General features: G+C 37.2%; 1 protein-coding gene and 1 long non-coding RNA gene across 2 annotated transcripts; one reads left to right on the top strand and one right to left on the bottom strand.

Moving 5' to 3' along the window:
- Nucleotides 1-507: 507 nt before the first annotated feature.
- LOC127804625 (uncharacterized) lies at nt 508-3,413 on the top strand. The gene is made up of 3 exons (XR_008023700.1): nt 508-740; nt 861-943; nt 2,832-3,413. It is a non-coding gene; the product is annotated as an uncharacterized LOC127804625 (long non-coding RNA).
- Nucleotides 3,414-5,808: 2,395 nt separating this feature from the next.
- On the bottom strand, nt 5,809-10,954 carry LOC127804409 (protein FAR1-RELATED SEQUENCE 5-like). Its single transcript, XM_052341267.1, has 3 exons — nt 10,768-10,954; nt 6,719-6,962; nt 5,809-6,529 (listed from the first exon to the last, which is right to left on the bottom strand). The coding sequence occupies exons 1-3, from the start codon at nt 10,952-10,954 to the stop codon at nt 5,809-5,811; spliced, it is 1,152 nt and encodes a 383-aa protein (XP_052197227.1).
- Nucleotides 10,955-12,510: the final 1,556 nt, after the last annotated feature.

Here is a 12,510-nt window from a genome sequence, read left to right as displayed (position 1 = left end):
CCAGACGTTTGTGGGGTTCGTTTTGGGAACTTGGGGGCAATGGCCGCAGACGGTGGCCCCAGACGGTTGTGGGTTGCTGCTACCTTTCGCGATTGGGGGCGGTTGCTGCTAGGCCAGGCGATTGGGGGCAGTTGCTGCTACCTTCCGCGATTGGGGGTGGTGCGATTGAGAGAGACGGCCGCTCCTAGTGTTCTGTGGGTCTCGTCGACGGAGCTGAGAGAGACGAAGTGACTCGAGAACAGTCCTTCAGTTGGCGAGCATGGGAATGGCCGCATGGAAAGGAAGGGGTTTTAAGTGTTCGGGCGGGAATTGAATGGATGAGGAGGAGGAAGATTGACCTTCAGAGTGGAATCGCTTGAAAAATTAACAACTTGTGAGGGACATTTTTGTCATATCACTTCTTTCGGTAAACCCGTCGGTAAGGCCTTTCTAGCCCTCCAGAATTTTCCCTTCTGGATATCCACTGGGATAATGTTACACGGACGAATGCATTGACTCACGGCTTGACAAACCCGAGTTCTCGCGAGATTTTGTCATTAAATTCTCGTGATAACCTCGGTTTCAATTTGAGATTTGAGACGCATGGGTCAGCCTTTATCCTCACCCAATTTCAAAATTAGGGTTTAATCGCTCTATCTCTCGCTCGCATTATCCACACCCCACATTGCCGACGACTCTTTTTCTCTCTCTCGCTTGCTCTTCGTTCTCACCGTCATAGGTTGTTCCCCCATTTGCCGACGGTAATCTCTCTCTCTCTCTATCTCTCTCTCATATTTAGGGTTTAGGTCGCTCTATTTTACTCTATGTTTCGCTCTATCTATCGCTCGCTCTCTTACTCTCTCCGTTGTCACTGTCACCAGCTGTTCCCCATTGCCGACGACTCTCTTTCTCGCTCGTGAGCTCTCCGTCCTGACCGTCACGGGCTATTCCCCCATTGTTGACGGTAATCTCTCTCTTTCTCTCTTTGATTTAGGGTTTAGGTCGCACCATTTTACTCTCTGTTTTGCTTACTCTCTGTATTTTTTACATTGTTTGTTTTTGCGTTTCTTGTATATTTTCACGAGTTGTTCCCCCATTATTGACGGTAATCTCTCTCTCTCTCTCTCTCTCTCTCTCTCTCTCTCTCACTCTCTCTTTGATTTAGGGTTTAGGTCACACCATTTTACTCTCTGTTTCGCTTACTCTCTGTATTTTTTACATTGTTTGTTTTTAGGTTTCTTGTATATTTTGATGTTTCTTGTATATTTTCAATCGAGAGACTTGAACTGCTCTCTCTATTTTCTTTCTTTCTTTCTTTCTTGTGGTTTTTGTATTAATTGATTTGGGTCTTAAAAACCTAGAGTTTGAGATCTGGGATTGGCATAAATTTGGGTAATTTGAGGGCTTAATGTTGGGTAATGAAAATGGCTACTGAAAATGTTGTTACATACTTTTTTAGATGTAAACTATAAGGTTGGGCATTAGTTGTAAACCTATGCAGTGTTCTTGCACATATTTTTTTAGAGTCTTGATTACATAAATTCCATGCAGTGTTCTTGCACAAGTTAATTATGGATTATTCTTTACCTCGACATATGCTTTTTAAAATGCATTTGAGTTTAGTCCTAATATTTTATTTGAATTCCAGTTAATGCAATTGTTTGTTTTAGTGCCACAGCTTCCTGTGTAACTATCTCTCTGATGATTATTTTTTCTAATTTTCTCTGAAAGCCTATGCTTGCTGGCATAGCTTTTTTGGGTCTCCAAGTTCTTGGTGTGGTGATGTTTTCTTCATATGATTAGCTCAGTCTTACAAAAAGGCAATTAAATCCACCCTAGAGACTACATTTGTACCTGGATGGATTGAACTATGAAGGAAAAAGTGAATAGGATAAACCTTATCCTAAGAGAAACCAAGACTTATGTTTTTATTGCTTTTTTCCTTATAATGAATTTGCCTGTTTGTATGTTAATTAATACGTAAATGCTATTTAAATGTTCAAAAGTAATATTTTTGTATTAGTGCATTATATGTTTACATTAATTAAACATTTCTTATATCACATTAGGTGTCACTCTAAAATGTCAAAATAACATTTCTTTATATTAATAATTAATGTTTATGTAAGCAGAACATGCATGTCTAATTATGCCATCTTATAAATTAAGTGCAACTTTAATTGAACATGATTACATACAACATAATTTAAACGTCACGGCTGGCTACTTTTCGACATTTTAGGGTAATGTTCATGGAGACTTGCATAATCAATAATTAAAGCAAAAACTGATTATGAGTATTAATTTGAGGAAGATGGGAACCCGATCATGTTAATATATTTGTGATTTGGGCTCAATAATTTAAGTTGTTGTTATCTTACTTGATTGGCATCTGGTATGTTTTGTTTAGATTTATATGTTACTAGTTTCACATTGTAATCAACTCAGCCTGAGGAGTCCTTGTCCCAGCTAGTTTGGTCCTGCACAAACCCTATCATTATTCTTATGCAGCATGTTTTTGTAATGTAAACAATGTAGTGCTAGGAATTGGTTGTTTCTGGTTACAGACTTGCAACTAATGCCCAAGCTAACAATTACATGTAAATTTAAATATTTTAGTTAAGATGATGTTTGATTTAGAAATGGGTGAAGTTTCAATCAACTCTTCAACCTCGCATCAAGGAATCATGTGTGAACATGGTGTGCCTGTTTGGTGTTTGAGTTCATGGACTAAATCTAACCCTGGAAGGAGATTCTTGCGATGTCGATTCTGGAAGATAATTTTTATCTTTTAAATGTAATAATTGTTAATGATTTTCTTAGAATTGATTGTTGGATGGTTTGGTGGACAGAATGATGATTGCAAATGGTTTCAATGAATCGATGATGAACGAACCAGTCGTGAGAAAAAATTATGCGAAGTTTTGTTGGATAAGTTAAACTGCAACACGACAGAAGCAAATGAAAAGGAGACATTACTTCAAGAACAAATAAGGGCTTTAGAAGAAAAAGCTTTAAGGAGGAAAAAAAATATATTGACGCTTAAGGAAGACTATAGATGTTTAATGGAAGCGAACTTTCAGTTGAAAATAAAGCTTCATGAGAGAGACATGAAGTTTGTTAGGGTTCTAATAGTGTTAGGATTGTGTTGTTTTTTTATTAATTTTATGGTTGATGAAAAACGATGGTAGTAGATTTAGGTATTTGGCTTTAATGTAAAGAATAATCTATGTTAGTTAAAATTTGCTTGTTACTTGCATATTGTTTGTTTATTTAGGGATGACAAATGGATGAAAACTGTTACTGAGCTTGTTGCTTGCAAATTGCTTGTTACTTGCAAATTGTAAATTGTTTGTTTACACAAAACTGTTAGGGTTCAGGGATATATATTGTGGGTGGATGCTAGAATTACTTCAGGTTCAGGATTTGGACAAAATGTGAGGCTACCTTTGTTCGTTTGCTGATACTCCATGTATGCAACTTGTCGTCTCCCGATGATTGACAGAGAAATAAAACTTTAATAATTCTAATGTTACAAGCAGGAAAACCAATATTCAACTATGGATGGCGTTGCATTATAATCAATGCTGCCATCACAAGAACACTACAGATGCAGTTTGTCAAGAGGCTGAGACAGTTTTTCAACAAATGCATTTTCTGACAACATGCTGTGGTAGCACTGAATCATGCGGAAACAAAAACAAGAAATCAACACAAAGTTTCAAGTGGATTTAACAAGCAACAAAAGACGTTTATATTAACATGTAATGTACGCCATTTCGTTACGATAATTTCAGTTTATTGGAGAAATGAGGTAACAAGCGCATCACCCCTAACACAAAGTGATTCGACCTAAAATGTCACCCCTATGATCAATTGTAGACAGAGTGGTTAAAAAAAAGTTCATTACATCCACGAATTCAAAAGCAGCCAGAAATTAAATTCATTACATAGCCACGAATTCACTTAAAGTAGTTTACATCAGGAGTACAATAATTCATTTTCTCATACTGCGTCTTGAATCAGAACTCTTGAATCATACAAAAGTCTCCTGCTTCAACAAAAATACAAGAAAATGTGTCAGGAGAATTATAATTAATTATGCAGAGAAGCAAAAAGAAATCAACTCCAAATTGGCATCATAATAGCTGGAGGAATAGAAACAATAAAAAGGGCACTAGAATCTACATGAATGTACATTTATGTCGGGATTGATCACTGATTCGTGTGATATATTATACTATTCTACAATTCAATTGAATATTTTCTTTAAAAAAAATTATTCTTTTGTAAGTTTTTAGGACCATCATGCGACAATATATTATTTCAATTACGAGGCATTCTTATCTCCAACAAAATTGTCACTAATATCTTAGTATGAGGCATTTGGAACACTAGTCATAATATCTGCTCAAAGAAGCAAGAAAGGGATACCTGCCAGTGTTGCAGTGGATCAGAATATACAGCTTCTCAATGATCTCAAATTTCTGGTGGATTGTCATCGGGCTGTAGATGGGGCGGGTACATTGACATACAAGGATTACCTGTGTGAGAGGTAGGCACCATAGGCACTCTGTGAGCAGCATTCCAAGAAACTACTTGTAAAAAGATGTATGCATATCAACCCAAAAGACAATGCGATAATTTTTTTACCCAAATTTTATACACTACTTACCATCAATTGTTGTGAGTGGGAGATTGGTGGAAGCGCTTGATATTGTGCATCTTGTGAAAAAGCTTGATTGAATACTTGAGCATCTTCGACAATGTTTTGAATTGGGGCATTGCCTTTGTTTGATTTTGAGGATCCCACCTAGACATCAAACAAAAATAATTGTCATTACAATTGGGAATTCAAGCACAACATCTTGTTGTGAAGCAATAAAAAATACATAAAACACATACCTTAGCTTTCTTTGTACGTGTTTCCAATGGACCCTTCTTGCGAAGCTTTCTAGGGGCTCCCTTTCTCTGGGAGCATATCAAATCCATTATTTGCATGCTTGAAGCTGTTGCTGTCTCTCCACAACTCCGAACTTGTTCTTGCACACTGTGTTGAGCATATATATTACTACCATAGCTTGGATTTGTATTGGATATGCTTAATGCATTCAATTGAGATTGGATCCACTCCATAGTTGCTCGGGTTCGCTCTTCGTCGTCTGCTACCTTGTCTGCTACCTTAGCAAACGCACTGCACAGTTGATCGTATCTTAACTGGCTAAGCGTACTAATCCAACCATTGTAATTGATCTTCACCCTCATGTAGGATCTACTGACATCTCTTCTCCATTACCGTAAGATATATCTCTCAGGAATTGATCTGACACCATTTTGGATCAATATTGTGCCAGCATGTCTACAAATTATTCCCTTAAACTCGAACATGTGACAACTGCAAACAATATCACAGCTATCTTTCTCAAAAATAATCAAAAAAAAAATTTCCTTCATTCTTTCATCAATTATGATATCTTCTCGCACCTCATACCTCGTACAAAGAGGTCCCTCTTCGGTATACACAATCGAATAATAAATCTTCCCAATTAACTCTTCTTGAAACTCCTTGAATTTTGCAATTGTGTACACTTCTTGAAATTGTTTCTCAATTGCCAACCTCAATACACATGGGACCATCTGAGAAAAAGACCTTACGTTGGCCTGAAACTCCTTTTCAACTTTACACCTCATTGCCCGCTCATATTATTCAACGAATTGCTTCAATGAGGTTTTCGAGTGTACATATCCATCAAAGAATGCATTCATACCCTCACTACGCTACGTTGTTGACATCCCTGCCCAAAAACTGGTTTTCACAAAACATGGGACCTATCGACCTCTTTCTTTGTAAAGTCCAGACAACCAATCATTGTCATGTAGTGCATATTTCTCAATCATTAAATTCCAGGCCTCCTCAAATTCTTCAGGACTCTGTGATTCATACACCACCTCATGTACGCCTGAAAGAATATATGCCTTACAGCTATGGTTACCAAATTTTTCGGGTAACTTCTTTAATATATGCCACAGACACCATCTATGCTTTATGTTAGGGAAGACTATCTCAATAGCATTTTGCATGGCCCTATCTTGATCAGTGATTATTCCTGCAGGCGCTTGATCCTCCATACACTCCAGCCATGTCCATGGAGCAAACAGCATGTCGTACCTATTGGTCAAGTATGTGGTGTCAAATGTGACAACATCGCCGAATTCCTTAAATGATTGTCTACACCTATTATCGGCCCAAAAGACGTTCTTCAATCTGCCATCTTCATCCAAATCTACACTAAAGTAAAAACCAGGACAAAAGGCTTGCATCTTTGAAAAATAAGCTTGAATAGCAGCAACGTCTCCTTCCCCAAGTCTTAACCTCCTCACCTGATCAATGTAATTTCTACAATCCTTTTCCACAAACGTCAGGTTCTCATATCCACCAGCTTCAACAACAGCTGAGTTATAACTTTTATGTAATGGAATTCTAGCTATATCATTAACTTCAAGCTGTCGCTTCACATGTTCACTTAATTGTCTGTTGCATCGATATAACCTAGATTTGGTTGGACTTGTTTTATGGTTATGCTCAAGATGGACAATGGTAATTCGCCATGTTCCTAAAACGTCTGAACATGCTGCTATCCTAGCTTTACACCCTAACTGAACAATTGGTTGAGGATTCAGAGAGGTGCTAGCTTTAATATTTCTTTTACCTTCTCAGCTACATGTATATCCCACATACCTTAGAACACCGTCCTCACCCTTCCTCGAACTCCTTCTTTTAACGAGAAAACACACATGGTAAGCATATCTTTTGTAAAATTCAAAAATATCTTTCTCCTCATTGAATTTCATTCCAACCTTGGGGACAAGATCACTCTCTTCTTCTAAAGTAGGACACTCGTTATCTTTGGTAATTTCCTCATTATTAACGAAAGTTTCCTCATTATCTTCAAATGATTCTGCAAACACAATATGATTTCCTTCTTCAAAAAAAAAAAAAAAACCATCATATCAGAATTTAATGTTACATATATTACTGTTGGTATCCTTCATATTAAAATTTAATGAAAAAAATCAAACATACCTATGTCACTCATTGTTGGTTTCCTTCGTCTTCTAAAATAAAATTGATTGTCTTATAAAATATGCAAATGCATTGCACAGTTTTAAAGACTGCATAAATATACAAATTCTAATCAAGCAATCCTTAACACTCCTAAGTTCAAACCTACCATTACAACTTGTCTTAACAACAAACCAAGACAACCAAGCCCAAGCAATCTATCTCAACCATACCTCAGCAACAATTTAGCATGTTATGTCTAATAATAATACTAACTAAGCAAAAAAATTAATAGAAATGATAGCCTTTTCAAAACAAAAAATGACTATTATAGGTAGCTATGAAGAGAGGTTTTGGCAGCTTCCACATGGCCAGTGTATTAGATATATTGATCAGCTACTTATTGCTTTTGCCAAACATCACTCAGCACACTGTTGTGTTTGTGAGCCCTCCAACAATATCTATAGGCATGTTTTCTTTTTCTGGTTTCATGGAAACTTGGGAGAATAGTAATTAAACAGGTAGCAAGAGATTGATCATATTTAAAAAATGAAGGAATTAAACAGGCAGCAGGAGGCAGGCTCCATAAGGTTGTAATAATAATGAATTTTAATTAGTCTTATCCAACTAGTCAAAACAATCGGGCATGGTAGGGTTAAGTATAGGCTTATAAAAATAAATATATATATATATAAGGTCCAATTATGTCTGCAGCGACCCAAACGAAATCATTTTCCAAATGCTTGGAATCAAATTATTTTTATAATCGTTTATGCATATGTGGATTTCTCATATACAGACTGTCATATATGCATTGTTCGAGCTTTAGGTGCCATGCATCAGACAAAATTGACAAAAAATAACGAAGAAACATAACATCACTTGCATCATAAAAATACATAAAACCATAAACATAAAAATATACCTCTGTATTCGGGTTCTTGCTTTGAGTTGCTTAAAAAATCTTTCTTTCCGGCGGCAGGAGGAGACGCGATTGGTTAAAATATACAGAGAAAGAGAGCTCGTCGCTGGCAGCAATGAGAGAGCTCGTCGTCGGTAGCAATGGGGTTTCAGACAGTAAAAGATCGAGCGATAAGAGAAAGTGAGCAAGAGATCGAGCGATAGCAATGGGTAGCAATGGGGCAATAGGGTTTCAGATGGTAAGAGATCGAGTAATAAAAGAGCGAGCGAGAGATCGAGCAATAGCAATGGGGTTTCAATCGGTAAGAGAAAGCGAGCAAGAGAGAACCGTGCGACGGAAACCCTAAATCAGAGAGAGTGAGAGAGAGATTGAGCGAGACAGAGTAAGGGCATCCAATTTGAGGGTAAAATTGTAAATTTGGATGGAGGGTTAACCTGTAATTTTACTCGGGTTTGTCAAGCCGTGCGTCAATGCATTCATCCGTGTAGCATTATCCTATCCACTGTCGTCAAAATAATAAACGTTTATCCGTTGGGTTTGAAAATTTGACAAAGTTGGGCCCCAATTTTTAACTGTCTAAAAGAACTGTCTCAAAAATATTACGTTCTGGATGTCAAAATTATTGGGTTGCCTCAGCAACGCTCTGGGAGGGCATAAGGGAGGAGGGTTTCTAAATAATATTTTTGAATTAATTTTTTATAAGATTTCATCTAGCATTAATTTGGTAGGCCAGATGCCTAATTGGTCAAAAAAGTTGTCTTATTATAAAAGGAAAGGGCAAATAGTAAAAAAAAAAAGTTCAAATATTTTTGTAAATTTATAATTTTATTTAATTATTTTAATTTTAGTAATTATATTTTAATTGATTCAAATATGTGTAATTTTATTTAACACCTGAAATTGATTTAAAAGACATGTATCTATGTTAACGTGGCATCTTAAGTTTATTTAATAATAATATTTATAAAACTCCCATGTATATATAAATAAAAAAAATAAAATAACTTGTAAGATAGGCAGGTAAGTTTGATGAGAGATGCGAGAGAGGCGACTGGTGAGTCCGATGATGACTATAGGACAAAGTAGATGGGTGGACGATTTTGACAAGAGAGATGACTAGAGTTGCCAGTGATGATGAACTAAGAAGAACAGATCTGTGGCTGTAAATAAAGAGAAAAAGAATTTAGTAAAATATGATTGTGGAGAGTAAAACACATGGGTGCAAATAAAATTTCCCTAAACTTTTTGGGATATTATCCAAAATGCCCTTGGGATGTTTCCAATCACTTGTAAGATTACAAAATACCCTTTGGTTTTATATTTTTAATTTTTACTACTTGGAAATTTTCCAAAAATTTCCTTTTTCAAATATTACACATATTATTAGAAGTTGTTTGATGTTTTGCATGAAAAGTTTTTTGATTAAATGAGTGACTAAAGGAATTAATATGGAAGCAATTATTTTGAAGAAAATAAGAGTTCGCAGGATTGAAGTAATAGATTGAGAAATAACTCATTGCCGGACTGATTGTTAGAGGGCTTTTATGTTGCTCGTGTCGGATGCATGTTTGCAAAAGGGGTGTGGATTCTTCCATGGGGCCCATGTCCTCCTCTTAATTTTGCTCACATCGAACAAATGTTATATTGTCTGACATGAACAACATAACAATAGCGCTGATTGTTAAACTCAATCTTTGAAAACTTGAAAGTTAAACTAAGCTTTCATTATCCCATCACTAGGGATAAATTGCTTTAATATCTCTTGAAATTTTTTATGATTATTTAAAAAAAAAAAAACCTCTTAACCGTTAGGTCCCTTCATGCTTTGGGTTGGCAATAATTCGATTTTTGTTAAAATCATAACCAAACCAAACTTAAATTACTAAAACCAAAACCAAACCATTACCCATTGGTTTTAAAAATTAAAAACCATAACAAAACTATTCAGTTTCGATTCGATTTCGATTTTGACCATAGTTTTTTTAGTTTGATCCATAATCTCCCACTAGGTTTTAGTTTTTTAAATATTTAATTAGTTATTTTTATTAATAATTATTTGATTGATAAAAATAAAATAATTTAATATTAGGTTTTATTTTTATTTGTTAATTACTTTATAATTGTTAAATATTTTATATATTTGTAATACATTAGTTAAAATACTTGTAAAAAAATGCATTAGTCAATATATATATTATGTGTATATATAATATATTAAATAAATAAATATATATTATATATATATTCGGTTCAGTTTGATACGGTTACCTACACATTTGGTTTGGTTTCAGTTCGAGTTTTGGTTTGAATTTAGTGAAAACCATAACCAAACCATCACCAAGTCAAATAGTTTTTAATCGTGTTGACCGGTTCGATTTCGCTTGCTATTGCCATCCCCATTCATGCTCCTTCCTATATAAGTTGGGCCCTACTTCTATTAGCCTATAAGTTGGACCCTAATTTTTAAGCTGGTTATAGTTTTTCAATTTAACTAATAAATATTTATGAAATATATAAAATTATTCATCGAAGAAGATAACAACAATATTAGGGATTAATAAATTGCAATATTTATATTTATAATAATTATTTTAAAAATAATTAGCTAGTACCATGACAATTTATACTCGTAGTCATCTAATCTATTACACACTGGTCACTTTAGATACATTTGGAGAATATTTTTTAATTTTAATTATTTTATTAAATTAATTAAGAACTTGATAAGCGTAAACACCCTCAGGTCCATAATTACTCCAATACCACGGGAATATAGCCATTGGCAACAGTAACACGTGCCTACCAAGGAGCCACCCGCTTGACGTCATCTTACTTAGACCCAAAGACGACACATGGCAGATACGCCTTACCACATTAGCTAGTCGGTTGCTCGGCGAAGATTCTCTGGATTCCTTGAGATCAACCATCATACCGATGATCATGGAGATAGGAGCAACCCCGAACTTCTCGGCAACGGTTATGGAATCCATATCCGTAAGATTCCAGCTCCACAAGGAGCTGGATAGGGATCCCGGTGATTTGAAAAAGAATCCTTACCTTAGCAAACAGATAAAAAGGGAAGGACTAGTGATGGGTAAGGGATAGAACCTTTCTCTCTCTAAGTTTGGGATTGCACACTTTGAACTAGGTGTTACTCTGGTAATCTAACTTTAACATTGGAGTGGTCCCGGGGGAGCAAGTCCCTAACTCCATTGCAGGTACTCGGACCAAGGCAAAAGAGGGTGATCGGCTTCCGCATCAACAATTGGTGCCCACTGTGGGGCCGAGACATTTTTTTCTTTTTTATCTCTCCAATACGACTTGTTATGACATTCGAGTTATCTCTCCGTTTTGATGGCAACTAAAAGACACCAGTCTTGGGCGGGCGGTGGTAACCCTGCCCTAGAACCGAACCAGAATAATCCTTCGAGGAGCCCATAAGGGAGAGATCGTAGCTCAGATAATCCTCCTCCCCCACTTGATTGGATCACGCTTTTAGAGAATTAGGTTCAGCACCTGACGGAGTTGCTCACCGGCTTCCTAGACCACCAGCACTAGTAAGCCCATCATGCTCAGGCGGAAGGGGGGCAGGAGCCCCCGATGGAGGAAGAATCTTGCTCGCGCGAGGCAGACCCTCGAGGACGTGGTCGGGAGGATGGACATGGGGAGAACGCAGAGTCTTCCGGCATTTGTATACGCAACAGCAACAGAAAAGGAGGTTGAGCCAGCTAAAGGAAAATATTGTAGTCTTGAAGCCGAAGCAAGGGGAGTCTCAGGGGGCGATGATAAATCAACCTCTCAGCCCGAAGATCATGGCTGCCGTGCCGCCCGAGCATCTTCGCATTCCGACTATCAAGCCCTATGCGAGGACTACCGACCCAATGGATCACCTAGATCTTTTTACCTCCCATATCATGGTGCAAGATGCCTCTAACGTTATGTGGTGTGGAGTCTTCCTAGTAACGTTGGAAGGGCACACACTTGCCTGATATTCAAACCTGGCCCATCACTGAATAGCAAATTTTGTGCAACTTCGGGGTAGTTTTTTAGCTCACTTTGCCCCTCTTCGGAGGCATCGAAGGTCCATTATGGCCCTCGTTAGCTTGAAGCAGAACCAAGTGAATCTTTGAAGAATTTTGTCTCATGCTTCAATATGGAAGCTTTGAGTATTGAGAACTTCGACCATAATGTCACTATGGTGGCATTCCAGAATGCCCTAAGGCCTGGTCCCTTCGCTCAGTCGTTAGCCAAAACTCCCTCGCTTACATTTATGGATATTTTAAGCCGGGCAATGAAGTACATCAATGTTGAGGAAGTTATGCAGGCGAAGAGAGCAGAGCATATCGAGAAGAAGGAATAGAAGAAACATCCCAAAGAGCATAAGAGTGAGGGTTGAAGGGAGGATCGAAAAGAAAGGCATCGTCCTCAGTGGGAATCGACCAGTTTTACCCCTTTGAATGCCCCAAGAGTAGAGATCCTTGCCACCATTGAGGATAAGGACTATCTGAAGAAGCCCCGACCGATGAGAGCACCATCTGACAAAAGG

This window comes from Diospyros lotus, chromosome 6 (assembly GCF_014633365.1).
Source record: "Diospyros lotus cultivar Yz01 chromosome 6, ASM1463336v1, whole genome shotgun sequence".
NCBI lineage: Eukaryota > Viridiplantae > Streptophyta > Magnoliopsida > Ericales > Ebenaceae > Diospyros > Diospyros lotus.
Note: the sequence above shows the minus strand (reverse complement) of the source record. Positions and strands in the feature narration are given on the sequence as shown.